Source organism: Octopus bimaculoides, chromosome 1, assembly GCF_046866305.1.
Source record: "Octopus bimaculoides isolate indiv1 chromosome 1, ASM4686630v1, whole genome shotgun sequence".
Classification (NCBI taxonomy): Eukaryota; Metazoa; Mollusca; class Cephalopoda; order Octopoda; family Octopodidae; genus Octopus; species Octopus bimaculoides.
In genome coordinates this window covers 113,970,158-113,987,657 of record NC_142928.1, presented here as the reverse complement: position 1 = coordinate 113,987,657, position 17,500 = coordinate 113,970,158, and the positions used below count along the sequence as shown (strand labels likewise).

The 17,500-nt window shown below is 38.5% G+C and overlaps 1 protein-coding gene across 1 annotated transcript in view; it reads right to left on the bottom strand.

Annotated features, from left to right (window-relative positions):
- LOC106876453 (dynein beta chain, ciliary) overlaps positions 1 to 17,500 on the bottom strand; it is an 855,334-nt gene that overhangs the window by 711,233 nt on the left and 126,601 nt on the right. Inside the window, exon 6 of the mRNA XM_089350837.1 lies at positions 9,615 to 9,714. Coding sequence (XP_089206963.1) covers positions 9,615 to 9,714 — 100 coding nt within the window. The remainder of the gene's footprint in view (positions 1 to 9,614; positions 9,715 to 17,500) is intronic.

Sequence of the window (17,500 nt, the reverse complement as noted above, 5' to 3'; positions counted from 1 at the left end):
GAGATAGGAGTAAAATAGCTAGTACTAGTCTTAGTAGGTTTATTTGGGGATTAAAAGAACAAAATAAGAACTTTTCGTTAGAATGGTCTATTATTGGGAGAAGTTTCCCTTACAATAAGGGTAGGAGGTATTGCAACTTCTGCAATCTTGAGTTGTTTTTTATTCTATTTTCAAAGCATAAACTAATTAATAAACTAACATATAATGGGTTCAGATGTGTTCATGTTCGCAAACATACTTATTTTTGGTTTAGATAATTTCATTGTTTATTTTCTCCTATAGCTTAATTTTGTTATGATCGGGTATTAGGGCCTGGGTTTTAGTATTTTTAGTTCTGCTATTGCTCTATTATTCGTACATCCGTTCATATACATGTGCAAGTGTATATACATATGCATGGGTATATGTGGAAAAATGTGTGTATATATGTGCATGTATGTGTGTATGTGTGTATATATGTATATGGGTATGTGTATGTATATGTATGTGTGTATATGTGTATATATACTTATATGTATATATGTATATATATATATATATATATATATATATATATATATATATATATATGTATGTGTATATATGTGTGTGTGTAATGTTTTGTATGTGTGTATACATACACACATACATACATATATATATACACATATATATACATATATACATATACATACATACACACATACATATACACATATACATACATATACATATATATGTGTGTGTGTGTATATGTGCTTATGTATGTATGTGTATATGTATGTATTTGTTTATATGTGTGTATGTATGTGTATATGTAAGTACTTGTAAGTGTATATTTTAGCATATGTGTATGTGTGTGTGTGTATATATATATATATATATATATATATATATGAGTGTGTGTATGTGTATATATGTAAATTTTTGGTGTATTGAGATTAGACTATTTGGGTGCTAATTGAGTGTATTTCTATTCAACATTTTTTGCATCTTATAACCTATTATCTTTTATGTATATTGATTAATTATCCATTATTGATCACTTCTTGATTATAGGAAAATTTTTTTTAATAAAATAATTTTAGTGGTTACAATGTTGTCACAGGTTTAATGGCATAGACTAAGTAGTTTAGATGCCCCTATTAACAATCCCATATACTATTTAGCTATGTTATAATGTGTAATCTGCTTCGAATTCATTTGATTACCCATAGAGGATACCTTAAATTCATGTATATTGTAGAATTATTATATTATATAATTTTGAAAATAATTATCCTTAGATATCAAGTTTACATATCATGTATGTTGATCTTGAAGTGGGTTTTTATATATATGTATATATGGATGTATATATATATGTATGTATATATATATATGTGTGTGTGTGTGTGTGTGTATATTTATATATATATATATATATATATATATATATATTTTAGAAATATAATATTTCTAAATCTCTCAGAGAGATTTAAGCAGTAGTGGAGCGATAAAGTTGTAGTATATTGTCAACTTAATGTGACAATCCCAATAAGGGAACACACTACTGCCGTTTAGCCCTAGGAAGCTGGACCGCTTCCTGTGGCTAAACGGCAGTAGTGTGTTCCCTTATTGGGATTGTCACATTAAGTTGACAATATACTACAACTTTATCGCTCCACTACTGCTTAAATCTCTCTGAGAGATTTAGAAATATTATATTTCTAATTTTGCTGATCAGTGATTAAACTTCACTATGATTTACATAAGTTTGCGAAGGCGAAACAGGCTTCTCTATCCAGCTGGCAAGCTACTTCCGGCTCGTCGTATTGATTTGAATTGCTTCTGCCTAGTTTAGTGAGTTGTTTCCGTCCTTTTTGTTGCTGTTTGGTGTGAATTTTGTCAAGTTTCAACTGTTGTTCCTGTGGAATTGCGCCCTGCGGGGCAAAAATTTTCTTTTTTGCTGCTCTCTTTTAGAGAGATAGCAAACTACCATCGTGTAAAACGAAAACTTTTTCAATATGGATAACGAAATGACCTTTCTACTGTGTGATGAGGACTTTCCTCTTTTACAAGAAGAAATTTGTTTCAATAATACACAAGTATTTCAAGTAGACCCAGAAGTAACCAAGGAAGAGAAAAAGGCCAGCAGTTTTTCTTCCGCCGTAGGCGGACAATTTGAAGCAATGGAGGTGATACCCGAACAGTGGTACAAGTACAGAAACCTAATAAGGAAAACAGACGACATAACAAGGTTAATACCGCCAAAGGAAACTATCCAAGAGTTGGCGGTAAGAACCGTTATCTACAAAGTGTACAATTGCAAAGAAAGGCGCATCATGATGATGAAAACGGATGCAATTGAAAAGTGTCTTGCCCCTGTGTGGGAAAAAATAAAATATGTCGGTAGAGGGCCTCGAAATGCTACAGTAGAGGCCCAATTCGAATCCGCAGAAATTGCGAAAGTAGTATCAACACAAACGTTGAAAACCGAAGAGGTAATGCTCTTACCCACATACCTGGGTCGGAGAACTGCGAAAATCACAATAGAAGACATTCCACCCGGGTATGACGTAAACTGGTTGGTAGAAGCTTTAATTTACGACGTGGAGGATCAAGTGGAAGTACTCACAATGAGAAGAAGGAACGCACTCAATTGGAAGGGGCAGGCGCTAGAGCTTATAGTTCTAGCGTCAAACGATACCCTCGAGACCAGACCAGACAGGATATTTATAGGGGAAGGTCTCAGTGCAAGAGTGTCGGTGGAGGGACGGAGGCCCAGATGTTTTAAATGTGGAGAAAAGGGCCACGTGCGCTCCGAATGTGTAAAAATAAAAAAACCGAACCAAAAAAAAGAAGTCCCTCCCCAAAGGGAGAAAGAAATACCGGAGAAAACTGAACTTAAAAAAGATGACAAACAAGGAAAAACGAAAACACCGGAAGTCGTAATAGAAAAAGGAAAAAGTAAGGAAGAAGCGGAGTTTGAAGTTGCCAAAAACAAAAGGAAAAAACCCATTGGCCCAGACTCCCCTCCCCCTACAAGAAAAAAAGAAAAAACGCAAAACATACAAGAAAAAATACCCTCGTTCACTCCCAAATTGAAACCCGCTCCTAAACCCCCGCAAGAAAGAATTGTTTCGTACACCATCAAAAACGAAGTATTACACGAACTAATAACAAAAAAAAACTATACGATAATGGGACCGATTGAAGGTAAACCGCCGCACATACGGTTGGCGAGGATAAGTGCCGAACACTACGAACAATTCAAACGGAGATATGCTGACGATATTTTTGATGTGAGTCAGCATGTCGTGAAAGAAAAAATTATTTTAAAACCAACAGCTACACCAGTCATAGAAGATACCGGAGGAGGGAACGATGCAAGTCGTGAAACCCCTCCTGCAAAGGTAATGTAAACACTTTTTTCATGGAAGTTAAGATAGGGTGTATAAATGTTCGTGGCCTGGGGTCCAAATGGAAGCAGACATGCCTCCTAAACGACCTCAGGTCGCGAAAGATAGATATATGTGTTGTGACTGAGTCCAAGCTGAACGGCCCACAGGCGTTCTCACCTCTTCTTAATGATTACGAGAAAGTTATTTCTCCGAGTCAAGGAGGGAGTGGGGGCGTTGTGGTACTGTTCAAAAAAAGCTTGGATGTACAGGTAAGTGCAGTCTTTCTAGACCCAGAAGGTAGGCTGGTCGTTCTGGATGTGACACACGCGAATAAGCAGTCTTTCAGGTTGGTAGCACTATATGCTCCGCAAGAAAATAGACAAACGGTTTTTTTTCGAGATTTGGAAAATTTCCTAGCGACGTCGAAAACTTTAGTTTTAACAGGAGACTTCAACGCTATTCTCAACGCGCAAGTGGATAGTGGTGGCTCAATCAATAGAAGGGAAAGCCCTGGCCTAAAAAGGCTACTAGCAAGCTATAAACTAGTAGACCGCTATAGACTGGATGAACCGTTCGTTCCACAGTGGACGTGGTCTAATAACGACGGTTCACAGAGGTCTTACTTAGATAGGGTGATTATAAAAGACAGTGATAGGGATATAGTTAGTTGTCCACAATTTCACTGTACTTCCTACACGGATCACAAATTTGTGACATGTAGGATGCAGTTAGCTAAGTGTCATAGACAGGGACCCGGGTACTGGAAGATGAACAAGTCTATTTTGACTAGTAAAGTCTTCCGTGCTCGGGTGAAGGAATTAGTGCAGAGGGCATTATGCGGAGCCATCGTTAATAACAGATGGTGGTGCGCCCTCAAAAGAGCCATACGTTTAGAGTCTCTTAGATTTAGTAAAGAGCTAAGTTTAGAGAGAGCAAGAGTAGAAGGGAATCTAACTAAGGAATTAGAGGAGGCCATAGTATCAGGCTCTGCATCCAGAGTGTTGGCGGCGAGGTCGGTATTATTCCGTCACCTCCAAGCCAAACACGAAGGTAGTAGAGTCAGGGCTAAGTTACGCGCGGTAGGCAGAGAAGGTATTAATGTTGCCGGATGGGCCCGTCATGTGGAGAGTCGGAGAGGCAGAAATGCTTCTGTGCAGTCTTTAATTGACGAACAGGGGCGCCGGATCGAAGGACAGGAGGAGATGCAGAAGGCCTTTCATCAGCATTTCGCACGGTTGTTTGGGACGAACGAGACGTTGGACCATGGGGAGCCCTTAAGGGATGTCCTGGCTGACGGACCGCGACTCTCAGCAAGCGAGGTGGGGCGTTGTGAAGGGCCGATCACAGCTGCGGAGGTCAAAGAGGTACTGGCAGAGAGCGCGCGGGACAGGTCGCCGGGACTGGATGGTCTGCCCTACGAGTTTTATAGTACAATGCCGGACTTGTTCGGACACTTGCTGGCTGGCGTGTACACGAACTGGCAACAGAATGGGAGAATTCCCTGCTCTGTGAGTCGGGGAGTGGTAACGCTGGTCAGAAAAGACCCGAGCAAGGGGGACCATATTAGTAATTTCAGGCCCATAACTCTACTGAATGTAGAGTTAAAGATTTTGGCCAAGGTGCTAGCAAAAAGGTTGACGGCTGTCGCGGATAAGCTTGTCGGGAGGGCGCAAACTTGTGCCATTCCTGGCAGGTCGATCCAGGACAATCTTCATCTCTTACGCTACACCTTAGACAGGGTGGGGAAAGTTTCCGGTAAAGGTGGGGCATTGGTCCATTTAGACCAAAGTAAGGCCTTCGATAGGGTTGATCATCGGTACCTGGCGGCAGTCCTTGAGGCGGCTGGGCTAGGCCCGGATTTCCGCGGTTGGATCAAGGCCATTTATGGTGGCATCAAATCCACGGTTCAGGTGAACGGTTACCTGTCGGAGCCGTTCGAGATCAGGCGTTCAGTCCGTCAAGGGTGCCCCCTGTCTCCGCTTCTGTATGTTCTGTCTCTCGAGCCATTGCTGCGGAGGTTGGAGAAGTTGGGAAGCACCACTAATGAAATCAGATGTGGTAAAGGTGTTTCGGCGTATGCGGATGACGTCACCATCACCGTATCCAAGATGACTCAGCTACCTCGCGTAGCAGAGGCAATCAGAAGATACGAGACGGTGGCAGGGGCAAAAGTTAACATGGACAAGTCTGTAGGTTTGCGGCTCGGCACCTGGAGCAGCAAGCCGATAACGTCCAGTGTTGTTGGACACTGGACGGATGGCCCTGTTAAGTTGCTCGGAGTTTGGTTTGGTCCGGACTCCCAGACGGAGAAAAATTGGAGCGAGGTGACGAACAGGGTAGAAGCGCTATCCCGGACTTGGTCTGGAAGGGCGCTGTCCCTGAAAGGAAGGGCGGAGGTGGTGCAGACGTTTATTGCGTCAGTTATCACCTACCGCCTCACCGTCGTCCCCTGCCCTGATTTGTGGCTAAACAAGCTGGTTCGGATTCTCTTCCGCTTTTTGTGGAGGGGAAAGCCGCTTGTGAGGCGCTCCGTGTGCTGTCAGGAACCGTTAAAGGGTGGCCTAGGGATGCCGTGGTTGTTGATGTGCAAATATGCACTGAGACTAAGGCATCTCTGGTCTTACCTGGACGGTGGTCAGGTGTGGAATTTGCTCGCCGAGGAATTCTTTCCACGACCAGCCTCTCTAGAGGGATTTAAACCCGGTTTAATTAAAAGACAGAAATCGACTGAATGGCAAAAGGAATGCCGGCAGGCACTTGAGCTAATCCACAAGGCGGGTAAGGCCGGCAGCGGGAATACCACCTCTGCGTTTTACAAAGGGTTGGTAGAGTTTAAAAGTGACGACGTGCTAGGAGAGACACTGGGGCTCGATGAGAACCAGCTATCCAACCTGTTTCGGAACACTTTCAGGGCGGGGTATTTGGATAATTACCAAAGATCCCTGAATTGGCAGTGTTTCAGGAATGCTTTACCTGTCCACGAGAAATTGTCCAGGCACGGGATTTCAGTGCCACCCGAATGTCCAAGATGCGGGCAGGAGAAGGAAACCATCCTGCACGCTCTTGTTCAGTGCACCCATCTTTCGGAGATGACAATTTACGTCGAACACGTGCTGTCGCACCTAGGAAGAGTACAGCTATCGGCTGAGTCTGTGATTAAGAATGCACCGCCCGCCGGACTACCTAAGGAAGGTGAGGCTTGTTTTCTATGTACAGTCGCAGTTATGAAAGAGTGTGCATGGAGAACTCGAATGCAAGGTATGAAGACAAGAACCTTCATCTCCGGCCCTGGAATGCTATACTATTTCAGGTACCACCTGAAAAGCAAGATAGGGCTGGAGAGAAGACACCTGTCTAGAAGAGTATATGAGGAAAGATGGAAGGAAGTAGGAAGGAAGTTGCGAGTGAGCGGCCCTACTTAAAACTTTCCTGAAAAAATACAAAGGTGTAGACTGGTGTACCCTGGAATTAGGTGTAAACCATTGAAAATATTCCAAGTTTTGTAGAAAAATTTTTAAATATATATATTTTTAAACGTATATTTTTTTAAAAAAAAAAAGCTAAAAAGACTCACTAAATGACAATTCTTAAATGTTTGTAGTGTCCTGTATTGTCCCATCTATGTATGATATTTTATTATCGTAATAAAGAGAATTGGCAAGCTACTTCAGGCTGATGATGAGCAAAGACTCAGAAACATGTCCCTGAATGCTGGCTAGGCTGGGTGGAGGAGCTTGTCTCCCCCTCGCAAACTTAAGGACACAGTAATTGTGTCAAGGCCGACAGGAGGTATCATTTCTTCGGTATATTTAACTTTATCACTTAGCTAATTAGATTTTTTCTTTTGTAACTTGTTAGCTATAATTTTGAATGTGCTTTAATGTAGATAATTTATTTATTCCCTATAACCTGGTCGACTTGAATTACCTTTTGAGGCTTTTTACTTATAAATACTAAATTAATATAAGACTATTTTAAATTATGTTTACTTAAGTTGTTTATTGAGTATATTATATAAGAGAATTATTTTTTTAGGTATACTTCTACTTGACCAGGATTTTGTATTTTAAATGTTTTCTTTAATATCTAAATGTCTTTTTCTTCGGTATGAATTTTGTATTTATTTTGATGTTTATTACTCCAACGTTCTTTTTTGAAATCTACAGCGTCCCGAATTGGTTAATAACTGAACTTCATAGTATACCATCGTTATTTTTGAATTAATTTGAATCATTTGCTTGATCTCAACACCTTTAAGATGAACAGTTGTATATCATCTCATGTCTTTTCATCCTGCTTTGCATGTTTTCATAGGTCAACTATGAAAATTGTATTTGAATGTTTTCTATTTTTATTGTCTGCATATTACTAATAATAATAATAATAAGGCCCCGATGAGATGTAGTATCCCATATTTTATAATATTTTATAATATGCACAAATCGATCTGGATATTGCATCGAAATGTTCATAGTTCATTTTCATTATTATTATTATTATTATTATAATAAAGTATTTTCAATGGATCAGTTTTGAACTCTCTTTAAAGTTGATATATAAACAAAAACTCAATTGTGAGTATTTTGCTAAGTTTGTTAACAGTTACTATATTTTTGCCTAATTTTTGGTATAAAAAAATATATATAAATACATATATGTATATATATATATATATATATATATATATATATATATATATATATATATATATACATACATACATACATACATACACACACACACACATATATATATACATATATACATGACGAAGGGAAATAGCCCTGAAACTCGAGTCGCCTTTATATATTTATATTTATATATTTGATCCTTTATATTGAACACTCATTATTTCATCTACATTCAATACTTTATTTCATGGTGCCATCCATTTTTATTTTATTTTATTTTATATTATATATTGTATATTCCATATTCTATACCCCACGTTGGTTCTGCAGGAATATAAATAAAACATAAAAAACAGACAGTGTTGGAACTCTTTTAAACAAAATAATATATTCCTCTATACACAATCATACAAAAAAAACACCTTTTTTGTATTTATTTTTACTCGCATATATATATATATATATATATATACATACATACATACATACATATATATAGGGATTGGAAGGATGCAATTATTCTTCCTCACTATAAAGGAAAAGGAGCAAGAACATTGTGTGGTAACTATAGATGGACCCATTCCTGTAGAGAATGGTGTCAAGCAGGGTGACATTCCTACACCAAATCTCTTTCTTTGTACTTTGCTGCAGCTTTTACTCATGCTTTTACTAAGTTTCGGTCTCTGGGAATATATGTCAGTTATCGATCTTCTGGCCACCTCCTTAATCTGCGCCGATTTGCTGCCAATTCAAAAGTTTTTTAGTCTCTTATTCGTGACCTCCTTTATGCCAGGTTCTATGTCTGCTATGGTTTCTACTGCTGGATGCCCTTCCTAACATTCTGATTTAAAATATAATCAACTTATGAAATGAGGTGATGCAGGAATAATATCACTTTATGAGTGTGTTAACAGCATGCAAGTAGATGAAATATATATAATCCTTCATCAACAAACCAACTAGTTTATCATATATAAGATAAGACTTAGTCAATTAATCCAAAAGAAATCATATGTTATGTATTTTGCATGTAGTGCATAACTTTATATGTGGTATGTAATAAACAGCATTGTATGTAGTGCAGAACTTTATATTTGGTATGGAATAAACTGTTTGTTTATAGAAAGGATTGTAACATCAATTTGACTTCTCTTTTCTTCACTTAAATTGAGTGTGTATGTTTGAGTGTGCTTGTGCACGCGTATGTATGCACATGTGTGTATGTGTTTTGTGTTAAAAACAAAACTATGTTCCTCTATTGTACTTTTTATTAATGATTTCAAGTTTCTGTATACATTTTCTGAAATTTTTCTGTACCAACAAATTTCCTAGATCCACAATCAACATTTCTACACTGTCACTGTCTCATCATCAGTATATGAAATACATTTGACTTTTGTATCGCCATTTTTATAGTAATCAAATTTATGTAGACTTTACCACTAAAAAGGTTTTCCATGGACAGACAGCTGAACTAATTGACTAACCAACATACACAATGAGACAGTGGAAATTAAAAATTATTCAAAGGATTTAAATTCAAAGAGATAGAATTAGATAGAAAAATGTAAATATAAAGAGTAATACATATAGAGAGAAAGAAATTACTAAAACCACCTACCGGCAGTAACATCCATAAACATATTTTGAAAAGATTGATGATAGATACTGTTTGATGCTCTTAATATATCAGCCATTTTCTTCACTTTCGGTGTATTCAACTACAATTACAAGAATAGACAAATGTAGTTACTGATTTAAAGAGAAGCATCAATGTTCATTATCATATGATATTCAATGTTTAGTAATTACAGTACAGAGTGTTTGTTTTAAACTATTACAAAATGGCTAAGTGGATAGCTTATGAAATTTTTATATTCAGAAGAATTTTTGTGATTCAGAAGAATAGGGTCCCCCGATCCCTTATCTGGTGGTCAATGAGGAAACTTGGGATAGAAGAATGGTTAGTGAGAGCTGTGCGAGCCATGTACAGAGATGCTGCCAGTAAGGTGAGGGTTGGAAATGAGTACAGCAATGAATTCCGGGTAGAGGTAGGGGTCCACCAAGGTTCCGTCCTCAGCCCCCTATTATTTACCATAGTCCTCCAGGCAATCACAGAGGAGTTCAAGACAGGTTGCCCCTGGGAGCTCCTCTATGCTGATGACCTTGCCCTAATTGCGGAGTCACTATCAGAACTAGAGGAGAAGTTTCAGGTGTGGAAGCAAGGTCTAGAATTGAAGGGCCTTAGAGTCAACCTAGCTAAAACCAAAATCCTAATAAGTAGGAAGGTAGATAAAACACAAACCCCTTCAGGTAGATGGCCCTGCTCAGTATGTAGAAAAGGAGTAGGTAGTAACTCTATAAGATGTACCCGGTGCAAGCTATGGACACATAAGAGGTGCAGCAACATCAAAGGCAGGTTAACTAGCAAGTTAGTTTTTGTTTGTGGCAGATGTTCAGGTGCAATAAAGACTGCAAACAAACAGGAAACAACTTCTATCTCATTCCAGGGTGAAAAACTAGAGGTAGTCGATAGCTTCCGCTATCTGGGCGACCAAGTTAGTAGTGGGGGTGGGTGCGCTGAAAGTGTAGCTGCTAGAATAAGAATAGCCTGGGCAAAGTTTAGAGAGCTCTTACCCCTGCTGGCGACAAAGGGACTCTCACTCAGAGTAAAAGGCAGACTGTATGACGCATGCGTACGAACAACCATGCTACATGGCAGTGAAACATGGGCTGTAACTGCTGAGGACATACGTAAGCTCGCAAGGAATGAAGCCAGTATGCTCCGTTGGATGTGTAATGTCAATGTGAATACCCGTCAGAGTGTAAGTATCTTGAGAGAAAAGCTGAACATTAGAAGCATCAGTTGTGGCGTGCAAGAGAGACGATTGCGCTGGTATGGACATGTGGTGAGAATGGAGGAGGATAGCTGCGTGAAAAAGTGCCACACCCTAACAGTTGAGGGAACCCGTGGAAGAGGTAGGCCCAGGAAGACCTGGGCTGAGGTGGTGAGGCAAGACCTTCGTACATTGGGCCTCACCGAGGCGATGACTACGGACCGAGACCTTTGGAAATGGGCTGTGCGTGAGAAGACCCGGCAAGCCAAGTAAGATCGTTGCCAGTGCCCCTGGACTGGTTCTTGTGCGGTTGGCACATGAGATGCACCATTTTGAGCGTGGCCGTTGCCAGTACCGCCTGACTGGCTCCTGTAGGATTTTCGAGCGAGATCGTTGCCAGTGCCCCTGGACTGGCTTGTGCGGGTGGCACATAAAAGACACCATTTCGAGCGTGGCCGTTTTCGTGCGGGTGACACGTAAAAGCACCCACTACACTCTCTGAGTGGTTGGCGTTAGGAAGGGCATCCAGCTGTAGAAACTCTGCCAAATCAGACTGGAGCCTGGTGTTGCCATCCGGTTTCACCAGTCCTCAGTCAAATCGTCCAACCCATGCTAGCATGGAAAGCGGACGTTAAACGATGATGATGATGATGATGATGAGGATTGTACCTTTTATTTTTTAAATATTCTCACAATATGCAGAGTAAATGAAGAAACTGAACTGTTAATAGGCATCACTATGAATTTTTGAAAATATTTAAATGTAATTTCTACTGTATGTTATCTTGGAGAGCATCCAAAAAGAAACATTTTGACACCTCATTTATGAAATCTGAATGAATATTTTAAGAGATATGACCATTTGAATGGTCAGTAAATTGAATGAAATTTTGCTTAAGTGGCCTAAACAAATAATTAACCATATTTGTGATGTCATATCTTTGAAACTAAGGTGATAATCATTTTCAAATTACACAAATTAATAGTGTCCATGGTATAGCTGTGGCCTATTTTTGTCAGGTTCTTAAAAATGAAACTATTTTTCACATTTTTTGAAATATTGTTACATGTAACAAAAAATAAATTTCGTGGTATTTTCAGACCAAGCTAAATCCAAAAGTACAAACCACAGGCACTTGAGCTTTGCATATTTGTAGTTGGTATAGAACTAAATAAATCCTGAGATACCATTTCAATACAATGTTATTGGATTATTAAAAATGGTTATAAATGGTGGGAGTTCCTGATCAGGATGCCCATGTAAGTTAGATTCTTCTCCATTTTGATTTTCAAAATTTCTTTCACCACAGCCTTTATGAAAAAAAAAACATTTGAACATTTATGACCTTTTTTTACCCCACCAATCTGGACCAAACTTAGCCAATTTTCTATGCACTACACACCTAAAAATGTTGGGAGAAGTCTTTTTGGTAAAAAGGAAAAAGAAATTTTTGAAAGGTTATGTGGTAAAAAGTTTGCTTCCCAACTACATGGCACCTTGGGCAAGTGTCTTCTACTATAGCCTCAAGCCAACTAAAGCCTTGTGAATGGAACTGGTAGACAGAAGCTGAAAAAAGGTCATCATCATTTAATGTCTGCCTTCCATGCTGGCATGGGTTGCATGGTTTGACAGGAGCTAGCCAGGCACAAGACTGCACCAAACATCTGTGTCTGTTTCGACAACGTTTTTACAGTTGGATGCCCTTCCAAACACCAATCACCTACCAAAGTGAACTGAGTACTTTTTACATGGCACCAGCAATGACAAGGTCAGTTTTGGCATGGTTTTTATAACTGGATGCCCTTCCAAACACCAACCACTTTACAGTGTAGACTGGATACTTTTTATATAGAACCAGCACTGGCAGGGTCACCAAGTAACTTGCAAGACAAAGAACTTTGAGAGGAGAGGAGTCATTGGAGGAAGTGATCTTGTGTCAGATGATGAAAGGTTAAAGTGTGACAAAGAGGCAGAAACAGGTATCTTGCTGTAGAGAAGGCACATGGTTACACAGTGAGAGAGAGAGATCAAGAATGAGGACAGAAACAGGTGTGCTGCTGTAAAGGAGATGCATGGTTACTCAGACAGAGGGAAGAGAAAGAGAGAGAGAGTGGAAAACAGCAAGAGTGCAAGAGAGAGCAGGAGAGAGATGGTGGCTAAGTACCAGGGCATACTCACAAGGAACAGGGATCAGAACATAAATGGGATGCTAGAGTAAAGGAAGAAAGAGATAGATGGTGGCAAGTGCTAGGGCATACCTCAAGGTACAGAAGTCATAATATAAGTGGCAAGTTATTGCCAAAGACGTGTGAGTAGGGAGTGAAGATGGGAGTGGTGAATGTAGTGACTGGTAAGAATCTGGGTATATAGAGAGGGTGGGGGATTATGGGATAGTAATCATACAGTGAATAGGGCAGTAAGGACAGAATTGGGGAATGAGAGATAACACTAGGCAACAAAGCTTTTGTTACAGAAGATCAAATAGATGTTCTTAGCTAATTTTGGTATGCTGATTTCAAATCTATATTTAGATTTTTTCTATCATGTCCAGATTTTGTGTAAAATGCTTTGCATTTTACACTTAGTAAAATTTCCTACCACATTACAGATTTTGGTTTTAATTGTCTTAATGCCAGTAGTATGAAACTTGCTTTTCAAGGTTAAAGCAATTTTTGCTTGCCAACTACATACAAATTCTAATGATTTTGATCAATAGAATTTATCCCAAGTTAGCAACACTGAGTCAAGAGAATAGTAATGGCCCATTGATCAGTCACTACATGACAGTCAAGTAGAATGGTTGTTCAAGACAGCAATTCATCTCAAGATTCTGCTAGTAATATAGAAATAGGGAAAGATGACGTATATGTTCCAGATGCAACTAGTTCCCCACATTTGTTAAATCAAGTAGGTGTTAAATGACTTAGTGCACGATTAGGAATTACCAAAAGTAGAGTTGCTTCAAGAATGGAATTTTCTCCAGTCAAAAACCAAAGTTTGCCATTTCCACTCTTACCATCTGCAGTTTTCATCATTTTACTTACAAGAGGAATGCACTTGTTCATGCCACGATATCAGAGGCCTGATGGAAAGGGTTGACTTTCAATATGATCCAAAAAAATGGAGACTGTTCATTGACTCTAGTAAAGCTAGCCATAAAGCTGTATTACTGCACAACAGCAATGAAAAACCTTCATTACCAGTAGCACATGCTACTGGAACTTATGCATCAATGGAACTGCTGCTAAGACTCATCAAATATAAGGACAACATATGTAACCTCTGTGGCAATCTTAAAGTTGTATTATTACTTCTTGGATTACAGTTGGACTACACAAAGCATATGTGCTTTTTGTGTCTATGGAACAGCAGAGATGACAAGAACCACTACAAAAAGCATGATTGGCCATCTAGAACTGAACATGTTGGTAAACAAAATGTGAAACACCCAGCACTATTGATACTCAGAAAGTACATCTTCCACCACTTCACATTAAACTTGGCCTAATGAAAAATTTCATGAAGGTATAGATCATCAAGGTAGTGGTTTCCAATATTTAAAGGATAAATTGAAAGGGATATTGACAGATGCTAAGCTAGAAGTTGGATTTTTCAATGAACCACAGATCTGGAGTATTATCCATGACTCATCATTTCCATTTAATCTAAATGAGAATGAACTAGGAGTATGAACATCTTTTGTTGAAGTTGTCAAAAATATTTGTGGGAGCCACAAAGCTGAAAACTATCATGAAGTCATACAAAACATGCTTAAATCTTTTGAAAAATGGGATGCAACATGTCTTTGAAAATGTATTTTTTACACTCTCATCTTGACTTCTTCCCAGCTAACATTGGGGCTATGAATGATGAGCATGGTGAGCGCTTCCACCAACAGATCTCAGTTATGGAAAACAGATACCAAGTTAATTTCAAGTCAATTATTGTTGTATTGTCAGTTCCTGCAGAAGGAGCGCTTATCATCCAACAAGCAACAAAGGAAGAGGAAACATCAAAGTTTCACTTAAGAACAGGAAGTTGGTTTTTGATGGTAACAAAAAAATACTAATATGTTTGGTTGGGCACAGGAGTGGTTACTCACTAACAGAATTCAGCTGTCAGTATTAAACCAGAAAAAGGAGGTAAAACATCCCTGTTCACTAATCATTTCAGTATGGGTTAACATAAAACATAGCATGGAAAAATGGCTAAGAAAGCTTTTGTAATAGAAGCAGGTGAGAAAAAAATTAAAAGTTGGGGTTCTCGGTTACACAAAATCTGGACAGGGTAGAGAAATTTAGATATCAGATCTGAAATTAGCTTTAGAAACTTGGTAGGAATCAGTAGTTAACATGTCTGTAACAGAAAAAAGTTTAAATCTGTTGCCTTACGTAATCATAGTGCATGAAAGAAGAAATGTGAGGGAGAGAAGAGAAGCAGTTTGGGGAGAAGAGATGAAGTTTGGTTTGTTGGAGTGGGTGTGTAAACAACTTTATTCTTGTGTGTGGGTGGAACACAGAGTGCTTCTAGAACTCAGTTTCACTGACATGGGCAGGTCTTCTCAAGAACCTCATATTTCCAAACATCTCAGTCCATTGTCATTTCCTCTGCGAGGCTCAACATCCTGAGATTGATCTTCACCACTTCATCCCATGTCTTCGTGGGTCTCCCTCTTCGATAAGAGTCATCAACTCTCAGTGATTGACACTTCTTTATACAGCTGTCGTCATCCATAGCCATCACATGTCCAAACCAACATAGTCTTCTCCCTTGAATGTTGCATTCGATTCCTCTTATGTCCAACTTTTCTCTCAACACATTTGCACTTTGTTGTACATGCACACTGATGTTGCATGCACATCCAGTGGAGCACACTACCATCATTCCTCTCCAGTCTATGCATGTCCTCTGCATTCAGAGCCCATGTCTCACTACCAAGCATCATACAATCTACCTTTCACTCTGAGAGAGAGTCCTTTTGTTGCCGACTATACTGTGTAGTCAACAAAATCAAGAACAAACAATGCGCACTAAGTTAAAAGTATAAAATGACGACAATTTACCCATCGCACCCTGTATGTATGTTTATATATATATATATATATATATATATATATATATATATATATATATACACACACACACACACACACATTTTTTTATTAAAGCTGCAAAAACATCACAATTACTCAGTTTCCCGTCTCCGTTGTGATCAACACTGGAATAACATTGTGGTGGTGTATGTAATATATGATTTAACATAATTTAATTTGACAAATAAGCATTTGAATTTGATTGGGTAAATTATTTTCAGAACATAAATCACACAAAAATGAAAATGACACTGATATCTCATTTTAAAAGAAATTTTTACCAAAATTACATAAAAATATCTTGAAATACTAAAGAGTAAATTTATTCAATAAAAGCTCCATCGGCTTCACCCACAGCCTTCAGATGACTTCGGAATCTCCTGCAACTTTTTTGGACAGTCTCCTTGTGACGCATGCTACTGTAGCAAACTCATAAGAGGTGGAGAGAGAACGTAAGTTCGTTTGCCCGAACATGAAAAATTATGGATTTCTCATTGGTTGAAAATTACTGTCCATATACGAATTCTGAACTTTGTTGAAGAAGTCTTTCACGTGGATTCACGTATGAACAGTTATATAAACCCTGATTTTCGGCAAACTCTCCAGTAATCGTTGGACGGCCACTCAAATCCACGACACTCACCCTTTCGAGTATTGGCTAATTTATATGCCATGTTCAATACTCAAATCCGACAATATTGAATTGTTGTGAACTCTTATAGCTAGAATGAAAGATTAGTTAGTATAAAATTTAAGTCGTAATTCTCTACGACGAAATGACTTTATTTCTAAATGTTCTATAAATGCCAAAAAATGTATATAATAAATTAATATAGAAATTTAATTCCTTTTACTTCTCGTTTCTTTCAACTTGTTGAATTTATTTCTGTATATTAATGAAACTGTATTTTTTTATGTATAACAGTAAAAAAAATATAATCCATATCTTCAACATACATGTATGTATGAACGCACGTTCAGCGTCTTGGTATGTATACATCATAACATTTATGCAGCCTAAACTAAGAGTTATGCTTAGTGATAAATACTTATAATTAAGTTATAAGTAACGAGATTATCATTATAGCTTTTAATTAAGAAACAATATTTGTTATAACTTACGATCGAAGACATTGTAAATAAAGATATAGTATTTTCACTCACTTCAAAGACCTGTGATCTACACATAAAACTACCATAATGCTTGCCTTCAGTTCATCTTAGGTATCACAAGGAATTGTTTGACAGCCATGACTAGGTTCTCCTGCTTGTGTGGCATGGAGCAGAGTCCTGTTGCCAGACACAGGGTCTGCCTGCAGCCTCTTGACCCAGTGTAGCACTACCATGATGTAGACCTCCATGTTGTATCTGTGTTGAGTCTGAGGCCATGTGGGAAGATGAATGGAGGCATAACATCACCATTCCTATTCATATTTAGGTTGTCTGATTTAAATTTGTCCAGCTGCAGATTGTGAGGAGGGTTTTTAGCATCTGCCTTGTTTTATTTTCTCTCTTATCTGTTGGGTTTTTACATCTGCCTCCACCCTCACCCCCTAACTTCTTTGGATGGGAATGC